We start from the raw sequence: 19,366 nt of genomic DNA on the forward strand, positions 1-19,366 counted from the left end.
AAAGACATAAAGTGCATATGCAGCAACACAGTGTAGGCCTTATGGGGCTGTGCCCAATGCAAATCTAGCCAATCATGATGCAGACATCTACAGCTGCAATGCAATACTTTGTAATACTTTTTTCTTTTTTGGAAAGCCATGTCATGGAATAAACAGATCATGCAAACTCAAAATGTAAACTCAGATCTTAACTTAATAGAAGAAAGCATAACCAAAAAACATGTATTAAGTAAAATGTAAAAAAAAAAAAAAAAAAAAAAAATCACAAGCAGGAAAATAAGAATGTATTTGAAACAACCTTTGTGCAGAAGTGTCCACAATCAGAGGATGAGTCCTGAAGATATATGTGCTGACATTAACGTTTTCTCCGGCTTAGTGCCCACTGCAACACACCTGATACACGCACACGCACAGTTGGGTGTGTGAGTAGTGAGTAGTTGTGGCCTACTCCGCCATATTGGCCGCATTTTCACACTTAATGCGCACCAAACGCCAAAATACATTTGAAAAAGAAAAAGAAGCTGAGGCTACACAGAAGCAGGTTAACATGGCTGCCTACATAAACACACCAGCTGTGGATGCAACACTGAACAGAGATAGATGCAAGAATGGCACACATTAAGTTCATAAAACCAACCAGAAGAAGAATCAAAATCATGCCCTTACTTTGAGATGTCTTCATAATCGGTCTGCTGTGGCTGGGTGGGAAGGCATCCATGAGTTGATGCAATCCAGGGCCCTTGTTGAGGGTCAACATTGTAGGTTGCTCGTTTGTAGATTTTCTTCAAAAAGGAAGACATTTGTGCTCGGTCCTTTTAAATCCACAGCCACGCTCATTTCTAGCCTACCTGGACTGACTCTCCAAACAGCGACATTTAGGCAACAGAGACACTATCCTCCACTATGCGCCAATTTAACTCCAAAAAACGCGCGCTTCTGAACAGGAAGAGGAAAAAGGGGCCAAGGTTCAAAGGTTGAAGGTGCGCTGTGCTCATTGGCCTAATTTGTGTATAATTAATTAAACGTTTATCAACTTTTTTCTTTCGTTTTCTTTAAATTATTTAACTACTCTGCTAAATTATGCTATTCACACATTATCTAATATTATCTATGAAAAAAATTATATATATAAACCCACCACAGTCGGTGGCTCCTCCTCACCCGGAAACACCTGCGTGTTTATCCCGTCAACGCAGGTAACATTACCATATATGGACTGATACAAAATGTGTATAATTCATAGTTCACAAACAGTAAATATTTGTTGTGGTGATCTGCTGACATTTCCTCATGCAAGGTAAAGATGTTTCCACCACTCCAAATGACCAAATATGATAAAATACCCAAAGTATTTCCAGTATCCACAGCTATAGCTATTTTGTGCTAATTAGCATACATTACAATACTATGATGCCATTGGTAACCATGGCCTAGTTACAAGCAGCTGTTAGTCTCTTGTGTATTTGATTATATAATTCCAAAAAAAGAATTGTTATCTCTATTTCCATATAGTGTGTTCATCATACTTTATTCTTTGAACAGTAACAAGATATTCTTGAAGAATAAGGCCACAGTTTAAAAAAGAAACAGGCCAACACCAAATACAGCGAACATCTTTTATTTGGGGCTACAGTGTGACTGAGGATCTCTTTCACAGAGCAACCACAAACTGTAGACACTATTCATGAGTTTTACTAAAAAAAAAGTGACAGTCCATATATTTCCTCTTCAATACTACACAATAATATGAAATATACATTATGTACATTTTCTCAGAAGAGGGAGGAACTTTCCTCACTGAAGCTTTACACAGATGTTGCAGATGCAGAGAGGAAGAGACAGCAAGGAGAAATATGAGGATAAAATGGACAACGGAAGGTGCTCATTTTGAATAGTATAAATTTTAAACAGTAATGGTCAAAAAAAATAATAATACTCCGGTGGCTCAACGCGCAGATGTAGGCAGTAGAGAAAAGAGGTAACTTCAAATAGGTTCTTGAACTGTATCAAAATGGCCCAGCACATCGCACTGCGATGCACATGGTGCAAAAATAACCAGATATTTATTTCACAGTATAATAGAGCAGGTCAGTCCGGTGAGTAAGGACATATATGTGGTACCAAAGAACCCAGTCTACTGTGGCAGTAGTGTTCTCACAAGGTAAAAATTGACTAAATTAATTACTGAATAATGTAACAAATAAAAGTATGTGCAAAGTCAGGAAGAGACAGAGCGATGCCTTCCTGCCAAAACCAGACAACTGGACCAAGATAAGTAAACTTTGAGCCTGAGAGGCAGCAGCTTTTACTAACCTTACATGTAGTGCTGTGAATGTGGGAATTGGCAAATATAATGCAACCTCTTCACTCTCTTGCTCTCTCACTCTCCCTTTGATGAAATTACCATCATGATATGAATTCTTCTGTCCTTTTATAAGTTAACAGGGACAGGCTTAGGTAATTCAGGTAATAGGCAAATAGCACAAATCTGACAACAACATACTTAAGCTTTAACATTCATGCAATGCAATTACTCTTTTAATTATCCTGAAAAACCACATATTACTTTCATTGATGCACATAAACCAGTAGCAGCTTATCCTACCTCTCATTTTCCCCACCCTGGCCTCTAAGTACAGACTGGAGTTGCATTGTCATTACTGATCTAATGTCAGTCTTAGCCTTTCCTCCGTGAAGATGGAGGACTATGAATTGAAAATATGATTCAGCTAATGTAAAAACGGGACGTGTCGGCATACAGTATGTTAATTGGACTGCAGATCTGTGCCTGAGGGCAAGGCTTTAGTCTCTCCTGAGCATAGTGGGATAAGGGGCACTGGGGTGTGTGGTTCTAGGCTGTGTGTATTATAACAGTATAAGCAGCTCTACTCCCTCTTCTCTCACTGTCCTTCCTCCTCACGCAGGAACTGGAAGACGGATGAGAAATCCTTGTTAGCGTAGCCACGAGAACACATGACTCTGTAGATCTGGTGGGCGAGGGAACCCAGAGGGATGGGTGTCTTTGTGTTGGTGGCACTATTTTGGACCAAACCAAGATCCTTTGAAGAGATACAAAAAGAGAGTACTATTATAATAATGTGGCATTAAACACAGGAAGTGGAGAGGTATGGAAATGCTGCGGTGAATCTCCCAAATTCTTCAATTTATACAACAATTATTTCAGTACGTAGAAACTAATAATAAAAAAGTATGTTATGTATTCTTTTTTTAATCACTGGTGTTTTTTTCATTTAGTCGATCAGAAGAAATTGAAATGGAAATTGCAATGAACACTGAGAACAGGTCGCGTACCTTGGCCATTAGTGTAGTTCCAAAGCCGCCCTGGTAGTTGTTGGCAGAAGGGACTCCCTCCATTACTCCAGGGACAGGGTTATATGTATCGCTGGACCAGCAGCGCCCTGAGGACATGTTGAGGATCTTAGCCAGCAGTTTAGGGTCCAAACCCAGTCTGGTACACAAAGGAGATAAGACAAAGAAACTCAGTTGTAACTCTGATTTTTCTCAGAGACAAAAAAGAAAGAGAAATCAGAAAAACAGTATTTTAGTAGCTTAATATGACATTTTAAGAAAAACTCAGTCTGTTATGGGTATATGTACAGAGGAAATAGGCCAGAAAGGATTGGATAAGGAGAATTATAGTGTATGGAGAGTAAAGAAGAAATGTGGAGAAACATTTCATGGGTGTGGGGGGGCGCTTGGTGACTGTAGTGACCCCCATTGAACCTTATACCCGGCTGTGACCATTTCTCAGTGTTAATGGCTGAAGGCTTTGTAATACTGGCTAATGCAGTATTGATGTTTACCACCACATCTATCCTTCATCATCCCTCTTTCAAGAAAGTGGAGGAGGAGGAGGAGGAGGAGAAGTGGTTAAGCAGCATAGGGGAGCCATAAACCTCACTGTCACATACAGAGGCACACTCTCGGTTCTGCTGCCCCATTTTTCAGCAACCTACTTTCATATGCAAGAGGACAAATCTCCAGGCTATGATAAGAAGACACTAAAAGCAAATGAGACAAAAAGGCAGAGCAGAGACAGACAGAAGCCAGCAGTGAAACCAAGTGCCAACCATTACAGTAGGGAGGGTGTAACTATTGCGTCTGTGTCGACCATTCAACATGCCTATCTAGTGTAGCTTTTGTATATTAATGGTTTTTAAGGCCAGTGTAAAGCTGACCACATCAAGTCCTGGCTGCCTCAGTTTACTGTTACTTACAGGCCTGTAACTCTATTCTACTCTCAATATGACTATTAAACCATCATAGGTCCTTAAAGCCAGCAGCCTCCCTCCCTCCCTCTCTCCACCTGGCTCTCATTCTGCCATTACTGCCACAGTTTTATTAGCTGTCTACTAACTAATTAAGAATAGGAATTGCATCCATGTCTCTCCCTCCCCCCTTTCTTTTCCCTTCATCTTCACAAACTCTGGCATAACTGACTCTGCATTTGTGTGTTAATGGCAGTCTCATTCATGATGTTTTTTTCAGTTTATGTCTGTAAGCATCCCTCACTATTCTCCTTCTCCTCTTCTCTTCCTCCCCCTCGTGCTCCATGCTGACACCTCCCTGTCTGAGGGCTCTTGGGGACATATGTTTGACATCGCACACAAACCCCCTCCTAAACTCTCCATGCACACACAAGCAGGCAGCCCCTCCCTGCGTTCTGGGTCAGCAGCTGAAAAGGTTACTGGCTGAGCTACAATAAAGCGCGTCCAAGCCCGCAGATCGTTTGTTATAGCGACCAGAGACGCTGACGGGGAGCTGTTGTCCTCTGTTAACGATAAATCAATGAAGTTCCCCTCTTGCTCCCATCACACATACACACATAAACACTCACACGGACACTCAACGGTGGTTATTAGCTGACGCAGTGGTGTTGTTCCTCGCCCGTGATAATTTGCGTGGCGAAGAGGACATGTCACGCTTTAACAAGATTGACATGGATAAACAGACTCGAGCGGGGAAACAAACGTGTTGCTGTGCAATAGTGTGGCAGATTAAAGAAATGTAAGAGACAGAGCTGCAGATGGAAATAAGAAGGGCGGGTGTTTACGTGCTGGCGGCTGTAGCAGGTGGAGTTCATTTGCAGCACTGATATTAACTGTCTGTTTCATTATGATTTGCTTCTCGTCCTCATCTGATGCCACAAGAGAGGAAGCCCAACCCGTTCCCCATTTATTATTTCATTAAAAAGCTAACGAGCACATATACACACACAAGCATTTATTATCCCATTTATAGAGGCAACAAGCACGTTTATCACCCAAGTTTAATCTTCATCAAAACATATGCTCACAAGTCATCTAAAGAGAGGAGGGGAGATGTGTGTTTGTACTAATGTTTGTTGTGGTGAATCTATTTCTGTCTCTCAGCATAAAGGGGTTGTGTCTCATTATATGCTTTGATTTGCTTTTTGTCCTCCCCATAAAAACAAAGGAACAAATATATGTGTTCCAGTGACTGCTTGTTTTTACACATAAACGGGCGTAGGTACATGGGTGTGCAAGGTAAGCTGTAAAAGTGTCATATCTCTTCCTCGGCCAGTCGCCTTTCTACCCTCTTCTTCCTCTCCTTTCATCTTCGTCTTTAAAATCACTGGTGCTCCTCATCACTACTCGAATCTGTGTAGCTTTAAAACTCACTCTTGCACTGACTCCTTAGCTGCATGCAGACATTACTGCAAATCTGGATGAAGTAGAGAAGCCGACAGAGAAGGAAAGAATGGACTACAGAAAGAGACCCTGTACATGTTGGTCTTTGAGACTGTGTGTATGTGTGTGTGCCCATAATTGTCATGCGTGGCCATTCCTTGCACTAAGAGAACGTCACGCTCTGTTGGAGACGGCCCAAGCTTCCATCTGAGATCAACAAATTAGCTCCATGAACAGAACTGTGCGTGTGTATGTTTGTGTGTCTGCTCCCAGGTAGCACACACACATATTTGAAGAAAGGGCAGTTATATCAGGCCCAAGTCCAGCATGATAAAATGTTATTGCCACGTCGCTGTAAATTGGCTGTGAGTGCACTGCTCAGTCTCTTTTGTGTTGGACCGTGGTGTGCGCATCTGTACACATGCGCCTAAGACAGTGTCCTCTCTGCATAAGAGGCTGGGCCGCAATGCAGCATGGGAGATTTACGGGTGTGGGCTCTCTCTAAACGATGACAGTCTTTGTCAAGCCCTCTAATAAAGCCCCAGAGAGTGGCTAGTAAGAAAGGGGGGAAACACGGGAACACACACCCTGCATGTATACTCATACAATCAGGACTGAATATGGGTCATTCTTGAAAAGATTTAACAATAATTTATATGGTAAAAGGATGCAGTAGTTATTATTATTTTTCATAAAAATACATTATAATGTATCCATGACAAGTTGTACAAAACTGCTGTTTTCAGTGTGTAAGGATGTAAATCTGTGTGTGCGCGACGTAGACAGCGTGGCAATGTGTAAATCTGTGTTGCTCCCTTAACGCCTCCATATTTCAGAAGCCTAGTGAAGGGATTTATGTGCAACTGCTCATGCCAATTTTCCTCCTCTGTCTCAGCACAGATAAATCAGTCGCACTAACACAGCTGCACTGTGTGAAGAGCAATTCGCGTACACTCATGTACACACACACATACACGCACAAAACTGGTTGCTCATCCCATTTTACATTGTAAAACCCATAAAAACACATAATAACAAGACAGTGAATAGAGGAAACAGTCTATTATTGACAAGAGATATGTATAAAGGGTGTAGAAAATAAATTCACACATCATTCAGGGATAACTGGTCTGAGGGATAACTGATATATGGGCTTAATGTATGCAAACTGCATTCAAAGTGCTTTTTCTCCATGCCTACTTTCAATGCAGTGAGGTTGTTTCGGGAAGGTAGATCCAATGTAATCAGAGGCTTGTTTACACCTGTGCTGCATTGTAAAATTTGTAAAGCCATGATGTCTTGTTGTTTACAATTTAATTCTTAAGACTTCATATCCCATCATTCTCAAAGTCTCTTCGGCAAGTAGGCTGAGATATGATAAATGATGGCATTTCTTGGTGGTGTCCAGTGGCAGGGGTGTGGCAGGATACTGGTGAGAGCTCAATCAGCAGATGTAAATCAGAGTCTGTGGCTCCACCCCCTCATCCATCTCACTCCAGCAGAGCCAGCCCTGACTTGGGGCAGGTCTGACCCCTTTCCATTACACCATAAACTACACACACTGGGACTCACACAGTAACATTTCCAAATCTGCACTGAAGTAGTAGTAAATTATAGAGTAACCCTGGTATAGTAAATGGGTTTATAGTGACGGTTATATTTAAAAGTCATTTCATACTGAATTAATGCATACAAGGTAGCAGTGTTAAAATGTACCACCTTTAAGTTTATGGGCCCATCAACAGCACTGATTGCAAATTTGTTTTTTGCCATTAGAAGCATACAGTATAGGTGGCAGGTTCGCAGTGTTTGCTTACCTGATGCCAAGGTTCATGGTCTCTGCCGTCCCAATCATCCCAATGGCCAGCAGCATGTTGTTACAAATCTTAGCTGCCTGTAAAAGTGAAAAAAATGGTGAAAAATACTTCTTATATGCATGAAGTGGCTGCAAGATGGCTCATTATGCACAATGGAAATACAGGTATGTTAGACATAAATAGGAGATGATCTGACTTCCGAACAGAAGATACCCTAGTCAAGGGGTTGACTAAGTAGGGCATTTTTCTAACTACCATTGTCCTTCATATGATTCAATTACTGGATTTTTTTCATGAATATGTAAGGCTACAATATTTATAATGATTTTTACAATTCTTGTAATTATGATATTTCATGTGTCAACCTTTACCTGTCCAGTGCCAACCTGTCCACAGTAGACAACATTGGCTCCCATGCAGGTGAGCAACTCCTGTGCTGCGTGGTATTCCTCCTCCACTCCACCTACCATGAAGGTTAGTTTGGCCATGCTGGCAGCCCCGACACCTGAACACAAAACAATTTTCAAACTTGAAGTTAAGTGGGGACCACCAACTTGACACATTTGATGTATTATATCCAAAACATCCAACAATAGATGCAACATAAAGTGTGTGACACAAAATTGCATTCTATTCAACAACTTGTAAATAAATGTATCAAACTAAAATAAAAGGATGTGCCACTACAAAGACAATATATCAACCACTTGACTGTTTGAAATCTACCAACTGTTTAAAAAAGGTCAGCTGTGTATGTGAATGGGACAGACGTGTTAAGTAGTGATGCACCAGAGGGACAGAGGTATCTTTAAAAGCCGATTGTTGCCATCATCCACTGCACAACCCTCATGGGTACCTTTGCCTTTTGTCCTGTCACCCCTACTCTTTCAGATACACACACACACCAACAGCTGTGCCTGAGGCCAGCCTCCCTCATGGGGATATCAGTGACAGGCGTGAGGGGTAATTAACTTTACACTTTATCATGTTCAATTAGGCGTCCCTCCCCATGCCTGATGGCTTAAGGAGCGTGCCATGTTGTAGGAGGCAACCTCAAACCCCACCACCCTCTCCACAGGGCCCTTAATGCAGAAATAACCCCTTTCAGAGTAGGGCTGAACCTAGCCAGGCTTAGTCTCTTATGCAATGGCACTGTCACTTAAATGCTTCAATAATTACCCTTGAAACGGTGACACGCAATGAATGGTGGAATAACCTTTTACAGTATATGAATACACACATAAACACAGGAAGAAGTAAAACAAATTAAATCCTAAAACAACAGTCCAAGAAGTAGTATTGCAAAAGTGTGTATGCTGAAGAAAGTGAGGCTTGGTGAACATGAAAGTGAGAGGCTGTTCCTCTAAGAAAGAAAGAAAAAATGGTGGGGAGCAGAGATGGAGTTTAGAGCTCTCTTAAGGGTGCCATTCAGCTCTAATGAAAGGCCTCTTAATAGTGAAAGCCTAATAATGTGAGTGTTAATAATTAAAAGGGGCTTACTAGGGAGAGAACTGCGGAAATCCCATTATTGAGGAGAGGAGAGGAGAGGAGAGGAGAGGAGAGGAGAGGAGAGGAGAGGAGAGGAGAGGAGAGGAGAGGAGAGGAGAGGAGAGGAGAGGAGAGGAGAGGAGAGGAGAGGAGAGGAGAGGAGAGGAGAGGAGAGGAGAGGAGAGGAGAGGAGAGGAGAGGAGAGGAGAGGAGAGGAGAGGAGAGGTTTTCTATATATTTCTATGGCCCATAAACATAAATATACATCTTTCCCCCTCCCCCTTCTTTAATTGGCTATGGTGTCAAAGATATGATGATGCGACTACACTGTAAGTGTGTGTCGGCGATGAGTTGTCAGCAGGTCATTAGGGCCACATAATGAAGCTCAAAGCCCACGCTGTGGCAGCTGCCTATAGACCACAGCTAACATGCGCTCAACATACGGCTGCCACACACACCAATCATACACACATATGGTCCACAGACATAACAGATTTATTTGCTTTCATGTTACTTTATGTCATGTACTCAATTCAAAGTTTATTCAGTCTAGATGAGTTTAGTGCTAACTTCAATGTCAGAAAAGGTCAGGTTGTTGAGAAAGTGCTGGTAGATTGTCTAAATAATTTTAGTTGTCATCAAAGACACACTGCAGTATGATCTGCAGTGTAGTGTAACAGTCACACAATTTCCCTTTATAACACTATCATTATATTTTTGTAAATACAAATCTAGTACTACATGTAGTTAGAAAGTTTTTTTCCACATTTCTATATTGCATGTTGAACAACACACACACACACACACACAGAAAGAGCAATGTGACAAAGATGCCGGTTCATTAGTGGAGATCACTGTTTGCAGATGACTAAAGAGGAGATTATTGATAACAGAGTCGACGTGCTGATCAATATATCTCACTAAGGAGAGAAAGGAGAGGAAAAGAAGAGAGAGAAGGAGAAATAAAGAGAAAGAGAGGGGGAGAGGAGATGTAGAGATGACAGCAAAGAAGGCAAACCATCCTTCTCTTTCTACCTCCCAGCATCCCTCCCTCAAATTAACTAATCACCCATAATAAGCTCTTATGATCTGTAGTGGATTTCTATAAGGAGTGACACTAGGATGATGGAAGATCCTTGTTGGCGGAAGAATAACACATCATTAGCATAACAGTGTGTCTGCGGGTATGTATCTTGAGATGAGTCTATTCTTTGTACACAGGCTGAATTACATTTGTGTTTGCGTGTGTTATGTGTGACTCTAAAGTAGTGTCTGTGTGGTGTGTACACAATACTGTGTATTTTTGTGTGTCTGTGTGTAGGGCCGTCCCGTTCTAGGGCCAGTCCTGTCAGAGACGGATTAAAGAGGAATCCTAATGAGGCTTCCTGAGCGCCAACAACGCCGGCTCATCCATCCCAGCGGGAGTGACAGTCCTGGATCGTTAGCACTGCACAACTACACAACGCCCCCTAGGGGGAGGAGACAAGGTGTGTGTATGTGCATGGGGTAGGGGGGCACCTATGATAAAAGACACAGTGTAGATGCATAGAGAGTAGAGCGGGGATAAAGATGCTAAGAAGACCACAAGAGCTATGTATTACATGATATAATAAATTTATATATATATATATATATATACATATATATCCTAGATGATATATATATTACATATAAATTACATGATGTAATAATTTTTTATATATATAAATGTATTATATAATGTAATATATATATATATATATATATATATATATATATATATATATATATATAGCACTGGCACTGGAGGTGGTGGTTTGATCGGTTTTTCATATCAGTTTGTATTGTTTTTAGCACTGGCATAATAATATTTTTCATCCTAGATGATATATCCTAGATGATATGATACGATATGATATATATATATATATATATATATATATATATATATATATATATATATATATATATATATCTCATCTAGGATATATAGCAAGTTATTAATGATCCCCACAAAATATTATTATGCCAGTGCTAAAAACAATACAAACTGAGATGAAAAACCAATCAAACAACTTTCTTAGGGAATAAATTCATAAGAAAGTTAATTTTCTTCAATTACAGCCATGACACATATAGACAGCTTCTTCATCTAACCTCCTCCATTAACAAAAGTCAAGCTTATAAGCAGGCAGTCAACCACAGTTAAGACAGATGCTTAACAGCAGGCTTTGAGGACACCATGAACATAAGAGTTTGAAGCTGCTTTTGTGAAAGCAAGGAAAGATCAGAGAAACAACTTTGGTTTGGCCTGTTTGTAGTGAGCACTAACTTCATTAGCACTTCTTTAATTATGCACAAAAGAATCAACCAAAGCAATTCATGACAGCCGTATAACCTTTTAAAACTGAGCTCCTTTTGAAGTGGTGCATGTATGTACAAAACAAGTGAGAATATGTGTGTACATACAGAATCTGTGTGTGTTTGTATACCAGAGACAGGTGCAGATCCTAGAGCTGGCCGCCAGTAAGACGTCAGTTGGAGCTTCTAAGGCCGTGTCTCAGAGTTACGAGCTGCATGTAAACCAGTAGCCACTTTTTATTGGTGGTGGGTTTAAATGAAACTACATTTGTGAATATGAGGCTACACAAACAACACACACAGTCACAGACACACATACACACACAAGAGGGGATGTTCCCAGTGTTTGGTAATGAATGACGCATTTGAGTCTGTTCCACAACCCTTTTTTCCCCCCTCAGAGATTACATGGAAAAACACTAGGAGCAAAACAACACCTATAATATCATTAGAGTTCCACCAAACACCTCATTTCCTCAAATGATAATGCAACTGTTCTAAACTGCAAGAATGCCAGGAGAGAATTAGGGGTACGTCAGATTTCATGTCACACCTTTAATTCTAAGCATAGGTGGTGTAAACAAACTTTGGCACTGGCATTATACTACACTGCTTGCTATTAAGTTTTTAACTATATGCACATACAAGGTTGTTTTGGCTAAGTGGCAGTAATCTATTATTCAGGCTGAAATGTGCCTTCACACTTAGTGTAACAGAACAATAGTGTAACAGCTTTGAATCAATGGTAGCTGACTGCTTGGGGTGTAAGGCAATGGGGGTAGGATGTTTACAGGCCAACAACGCAGCCTCATGTGGTCCACCATTATAATTACACTCAAGGGCAAACTTTTTTCTCAAACAATTTAAAACCCTCAACAGGCACCATAAAAAGCACAACGGATATCAAGTAAATAAGTGCAACGGGACGAGGGGGTGCATTAACCAAAATCACTCACACACATCGGCATCAAAAATCAGCACTTTCAACAGTTTTTCTGCCAACTTTACTAATGCTCCACCGTTATGTTAAAAACAGACTCTTTATCGGCTTCACTTAATGAGCACAGAGCCATGAGAACTGATGTCTGTACACAAATGCTCCATGAGAACCTTAAGACTGTTGGGTTTAGGGGGAAAAAAGCAGGAAGAGGGTTACTTCAGTACACAGCAATGACACAGTTTCTTGTTTATAAATGTAACTACAACCTGAAGAGGTTTAGTTTGCAATGTCTATTGACCACCAAGTTAGCCCTCATCATCATCATAATCATTATTATCATCATCATCAGTAACTGCCCTACTCCATAGGGGAGCGACTGGTCAATGGTAAGTGACAGGGAATGGAAGGAGCAGGAGAGAACCACAATCAATCCTTTCTCTACCCCAACGAGACTCATCTAGGATAGAGCAAGTTAATAATGATCCCCAATTAGGCTGTTAGCCGGCAGGGACAGACATACACACACACATACACACTTTTATCTAGACACAGTCCTAATTCGCCTTTAGGTGAGTGATGTTTGATGGACAGAGACTTTTTGTATGACTCATACACCAGCTGACTATTTGTCTACACACACACACACAGCAGATGACATAGGGGCAGAGCTGTGAGAACCAGTCCCCCAGCTGCTGTGGATCTACCTCCATCTGGAGCATAAGGGGCACCCCTCCCAATCACCAACCCTCCATCATCACTGCCCTGGTCACTTTACCGCCCTACACCCTCCCTCCTACAGCCCGCCTCAATCCCCCACTATGTCACCAGAACCCGTCAGTGAGAGCCTTGTTATGCTAATCTAGTCTTTGGACAACTGCTGCTCTGTAGTACTGGTGGGCCATGACAGACTGCAACAGCACCACCCCCTGCCTGTCCAACCTGATTCCTTAACTCTGTGTCAGAGAGTCATCACTAGCCTTCACTAAACAGCCTTCAGACTCATCTTCTTAAATTATTCTGGTTGGAAAATGGATTATATTGGCCAAAATGCAGGTTTCACAAAACTATTGGTCTAAGGAGGGAGGCAAGTCTTAAGCTCTATCCACACTCAATTACACCTTGCACACATTTTTAAATCATTCTTAATTCTTGAATATTTCCATTATATAATAGAAAAAAAGTTTTGTCCAAAACTTTAAAAAGCCCACAGTGTAACACTTAACTTCGACATACGTCGAAGACGGTACGGTAGTTCATAAAACATAATGATGATGATTCATGACACTGTATTTTATTTGCTGCTTACTTAAAACTAAACTGTGAGACAGAGTGCTACTGTGATCGAGTAAGAAAAACTGTGTTTTATGGAGTATTCCTTTAATTGTCTAATCATGGTGCAGTAAATAAGGCAAAAGGAAAAAGAATTAAGACACAACTATGACTACAAAACATCACATGGTTTGTGCTTTGTAATGTGATTTCGGTGCTTCCAACTGTCTCACACAGCCTTGATCAGGAAATTAGGAGTTTGTACTTGTGAAGACCTGGCTCTGTGGACAAGCATGCTTGGTGTCTGTTTTAATAAAAATTGTGACACCTTTTGTCTGTGTTGGCTTAAAATATAAGCGGTTTATATTCATGCTGACATGCTGCCCAGAAATTGGTGTCTTAAACTAGGAATGGTTGTGAAACTTTAATTAAACTATGCTGTTGTCAGAACTACAGTTTAATCCATAGATTTCAATAGAAGACCCAGGTCCCTGGGTTTATCAGACAGCAGTGCACTGGATTGGCAATGTTGACTGATGAACCAGTGGCTGCCAGCCTTGGTTTGAACAAGCTCCTACAGGCTGCAGAATGACGTTCAAACTGTCAGCAAATGACACATTGCAAAACTTAGGTTAGGTTGATGTGGTATGGATATGATTAGAGTGGTGTTGGGACTCAGCCTAAATAGGTAGTTAGATGAAAATTATAAGACCTCACAAACAAGCAACATTAGCCTGAATGCCTATAGTCCCACAACAGCTTGGCTCCTTCTTGCTTTCATTTGCACCAACAGCTAACTTTCCCAGCACTGGGAAAAACACAATGAAAGGTTTTTTAGGGCCTTTTTAAAGCCACCGTCCGTTAGCAATGTGGCAGCCCACCATGGGCACACAGACACAAACACAGGCATTCTGGGTAATTACTGCTAACGACCATGCTGCTTGTTAGCCAGACCTCCTATTTTTGCCATCGTTGTGCCAACACCCTGGGTCTGTGACATCAGAGCTTGTTTTGTTGTGGGTCAACTTTGCATGCGGACGCTTTTAATGACACCAGACAGTGGTAGAAGTGTGCGTATGCACAAGCAAACATTAGCATGCCTGAAGAAACAGTGTCAAAGTTAATATAACTCTGTTTATGCATGGAAGTGTTCAGAGAGTGGGGGTAGGATGTTCATTTCTGTACGGATGCGTGTTTCAGCCACCAACACATAGCTGGTTCATGCAGGGCTAAAGCCAAGACACTGGTCAATGTGCAAGAATGGAAGGCTGTAGGATGCCCATGAGAAGAAAGTTAAAGGTTTTTGATTGCTTTTTCTTAAAAAAGGTTATGACTCTGCAGTTCAGGTCCCACGGTTGCCTGCCAAACCTCTAGTGACGCACATAACATGCAAATACACATTACTGTGTTAAAGACACCACCTCACACGACACTCAAAGGGATTTATTTTATATCAAAAGAAATTCAACATTAAAACTAAAAACAAATAACAAAACCACAAAAAGAACAGACTGTCTGCAAATGTTTAGGAGTATGGCAGATCACAGCCAGTCTGTGTGCAGTCTATTGTGATTCTCAGAGCACTTAAAACAGTTCTGATTGAACAACACCTGCTGTTTTTTTTTAATCAAACAGATCTAGAATAGTTAGATTAGGTTATTCAATTTGGTCACTGACTATAATATAAATCTATAATATGCATACTGTATTAAGTGATTTTAAAATGTGCTTCTATGAAAATGACAGATTTATTATTGAATTCTACTTTTACTTCATAGTTTGCCATAAGGCTAATGATAATTAGCAAACCTGTGTGCTACCTATCACACATACACAGTACCTCAACAGTATAACAGTGCCCTGTTTGGGTAGAGTGCCATCTCCTGGTTGGAACACAGCATGTAACCTAAGGATAGTGTAGAGATGAGGGGGATAGAGTACTGAAATTTTCCATTGAGCCATCACATCTTGGAATACTCCTTCAAAGCTATCGTCTCACATTTGGCTTGGCCTGTAATGGCTACCCCAGCACAATGTATTAAAGAGAATGAATCAGACCAAAACTTTCCCTTTGTCTTGGAAATTACTCACATTGATTGACTGATTTGCCAAAATTTCAAAATTTGCTTTTGATTACATTGCCTACTGAAAACTAAACTAGTGAAAGGTGCTTATAGATGTGACTTATGTATGTCTTGAAGTGACAATGGGAGGGTGCGTAAGTGCAGCATGTATGCGTGTGAAAAAAAGAGTGTCTGCAAAGTTGGCTGTAGAGACCAGAGGTAGCAGGTAAATCATTGGTCATCTCAGGCTAGTAAAAGAGGCTTAGTTAAAAGACAAGGGAGGAAGAACCTTCACAGAGGACTGCACACACAAACATGCACTGTCTATAGTATGTAAACAGTGTATGTGTTACTGGAGAGTAACAGGCTTAAGGCTCTGATCTTGCTGACTGCAGTTGCTCTGTTCTGCAGACGCCAGCTGGTAAACATGCCCAAATGGGCAAGGTCTGTGTTTGTATGTGAGAGGGTGGGAGGTACAGTGTCTATTGTGCATGAATTAAAGGTTGTGCAGTAAAGAGGAAAATAGGCTATGATCAGAGTTAGTAGTCTAACATGTAGGAGGGACAGCATGTAGAAAAACCTTAACTGCATACTTGTATCAAAAGAAATGTGTGGGAGTGTGTGTGTGTGTGAAAAAGAGAAAGACAGAGAGTGAGAGAGATGGACAGTTTTACTGCGATGTATCTCCTTCATGTCTTATCTCCCTCCTCTACTCTCCTGCTCTCCATGTGAGGGCAGTTTCTCTCTTCTTTATGACTCTTTATCTGACATGAAAGGCACTAACATGGGATACCCGCCATTACGGCTCCATCAACATGAAAAGCCCTGACATGGGATTCTCCACTGCAGCTCAGCCCATTAAGGACGATTGGTGATCCTGTGCTCTGTCAAGAAGCCGTCACAAGCAGACAGCACCAACATAATGAGGACTTAAAACCTTAACCTTGCCTTTAAGACCCTGGTCAAAAGCAGCAATAAAAACCTCAAGAGGGCACCTACTGGCTGGCCTGATCAGTAATTACAACCCATGTCTGAGCACTAACCCAAAAGGTCCAATAGTTTAGATATACAAAAGAGTGTCAGAAAGTTCAGAACCAAGGGTGACGAGTCCACGGCCTAACACTGTGGCTGCTATCAAATGAACAAACTAGCTAAATAATTCTGATTTTGATACTTGATTTTCAATTTCTTATTTCCATATGTTTGAAGAGCAACAATGCTCACAAAGTGAGAAATAAAGCTTGCCGTTCACTAAACTATTCTATCTTACTCAACACTATCTTCCGTGAAATGAAATACTAAGACAGTTATAACAAACTAACTAGAGCATATCCAAATATTTTAGTTACAAAAACTCACAAAGGGGCTACAGGGTTTTAGCAGATGATGTCAGATTGATAAATTGATAACATTTCCATCACAAACAAAGAAGCTGACAGCATAGTGCAGTTAAAATGGTCACATCTCCAAAAACACCAAACACACTAAAAGCTGCAACTGTGCAAAAAACATAAACGTTTTAATCAAGCTATTTGTGACACATTACCTCCTGACACTGGAGCATCCATGAACACAGCTCCCATCTTTTCTGCAGCAACAGCCATTTCTCTGGAGACAGCAGGATCAATTGTAGAGGAGTCAATCAACAAGGTCCCCTTCTTCACCTTCCTGAGTAAAGCAACATAGAAAGCATTAACATATGATGCACAGTGCACTTCTGTTTAGACTTTTGACAATTTTTAGTTGTGCTGTGAAAAGTTTACTTACTTGAGGATACCATTTGGGCCAGTGTAGACTTCTTTAACATTGGGACTGGACGGTAGCATTGTAATAATACGGTCTGCTTTCTCCGCCACCTCTGCTGGAGAGTCCACTACCTACATATCAAAGTCATCATTATGCAGTCACATTAAAATAAAATAATTCATTGCTAAAAAGTGTGCTAAACTTATGGCTGTTATTTGTGACAACTTATTAACTTTAAAGTTTGTTTTACAGTTTGTTAATCAAGAAACTTTTCAAACAACTCAAAAAAGTTGTAAAGAATGAGTGACTGTGGAAAATAAGGGTTTACATGGGGTCGGAGTTGACAGTGTGTTACCTGGGCACCTATATCCTGCAGCTCCTTGCAAGACTCAGGGAAGACATCAGTAGCAATGACAGGATAACCATTTCTTAGCAGATTTTTGGCCATGGGACTACCCATGTTTCCCAGACCAATAAAACCCACTGGTGTCTTTGAGGCCATTGATCGTGTTGACACTGACAGAGACAAGGAGTTAAAACATGAGAAAACAGATTTTTAGTTTTGTTTAGTTAAATTCAAGATCAATACATCCCATTTAAACTCACTCCCTTGAGAGAGTAGTGTGTTGAAAACAAACTTTCACTCCCTTTGACTAATAAATATTTAAACTGCACTGTAAAGCTACTGTAACATTCAATCTTTCCTGATATTTTCCAAAAGGAAATGCACTAATTACAATACAATAGAGAAAATCTATGTTGTAACTTGCAACAACTACCACTTGGGAAGTCTGGCCAGGGTATTAAACGCTTCTGGCTCAGCCAAGGTCCAGTCAGGTTAAGAGACACTAAACAGAGTGGAAACTCTGGCAGTGAATCAAGCAGACTACAACAATAGGATTTGGCATCAACAGGGCAGCAACAAACAGAAAGCCTGAGATTATATTCAGACAACTTTTTAATGGTTTCTTAATCTTAAAAAAAAAATAAAAAAAATAAAAAAAATAAAAAAATGCAATTTCCCCATCGTGGGACTAATAAAGGTTTCTTAATCTTAATCATAGTCATTAGTTACCACTATACCTTCACTTCAGTTCTTTCAATGCCTTAATGTAGAAAAAAATATCTCTCTTAAGTTTTACTAAAACAAAATCATGTTAAGTCCTTTGTGGCATAAAATGCACATAAATTAAACTACCCATTGTTTTAATCCACAGTCTAAAACATAACATAATTTGGTATAACAAACTTAAGTTGTAAAAGTCGCTGCATAATTGACTCAGCAACATTTGCATGTAATAAATAACGTTTTCCGCATGTTTAGTCTACTAAAAGAAATACACAACATGAATATCAAAAACTAAACCTTCAAATCAATATAATCTGCAGCAGATTCAGAGAAATGGTGTGTGTTGCACTGTCGGTCTGGCAGGGAGGCGTGGATTGATTGAGCTGGTGATGCAATCTCAGGATAATCAATAGAGAAAACTATAGTGATACTATTCACAGCTTAAGCAAGCCAATGTGATACACAACACAACCTGTATACCGCTCAGTGACTGGGGTAAAGAGCAACTATCAGTTAAAATTAGCTGTAGCAGGTCGCTGCTTCATATTTCACTAAGCTCTTGTCCATTACACAGACTGTCGGGCTCCCATTGTGCGACTAACACGGGGACATTGTGTCCAGACGACAAGCCTTAACTAACAAGGACAGCCAAGTATTCATAATTTCTTCAGAAGGCTAATGAGCTAGCTAACAGGCAGGAGCAGAACATGTTCCGTGTGTGTGTAGCTCTTAACATTCATAAATGGGGTGGACGACACAAGGAAACTGACGAGATAAGTGCATACGTTACCGAAAGCATAGTCCACATGCTTATTCCACCTTAACAATATATTTCGACACCCTCTAAACAACGCAGCCATGCTTCTTTCCCCTTGACCTCAGTGTACGGTGACAGCTGTCAAGCCAGGAAAGCCACACTTAACTGTTATGATTGACAGAATTATCAACCAATCACAGCCATG

At 40.6% G+C, this 19,366-nt stretch overlaps 1 protein-coding gene across 1 annotated transcript; it reads right to left on the minus strand.

Annotated features, from left to right (window-relative positions):
• Positions 1–1,783: 1,783 nt before the first annotated feature.
• hibadha (3-hydroxyisobutyrate dehydrogenase a) lies at positions 1,784–19,327 on the minus strand. Its single transcript, XM_028429204.1, has 8 exons — positions 19,195–19,327; positions 17,691–17,851; positions 17,357–17,466; positions 17,136–17,257; positions 7,861–7,994; positions 7,490–7,566; positions 3,313–3,469; positions 1,784–3,059 (listed from the first exon to the last, which is right to left on the minus strand). Exons 1-8 carry the CDS (start codon positions 19,262–19,264, stop codon positions 2,901–2,903), a joined length of 990 nt encoding a protein of 329 aa, XP_028285005.1. The 5' UTR covers positions 19,265–19,327; the 3' UTR covers positions 1,784–2,900.
• Positions 19,328–19,366: the final 39 nt, after the last annotated feature.

This window comes from Parambassis ranga, chromosome 2 (genome assembly GCF_900634625.1).
Source record: "Parambassis ranga chromosome 2, fParRan2.1, whole genome shotgun sequence".
NCBI lineage: Eukaryota > Metazoa > Chordata > Actinopteri > Ambassidae > Parambassis > Parambassis ranga.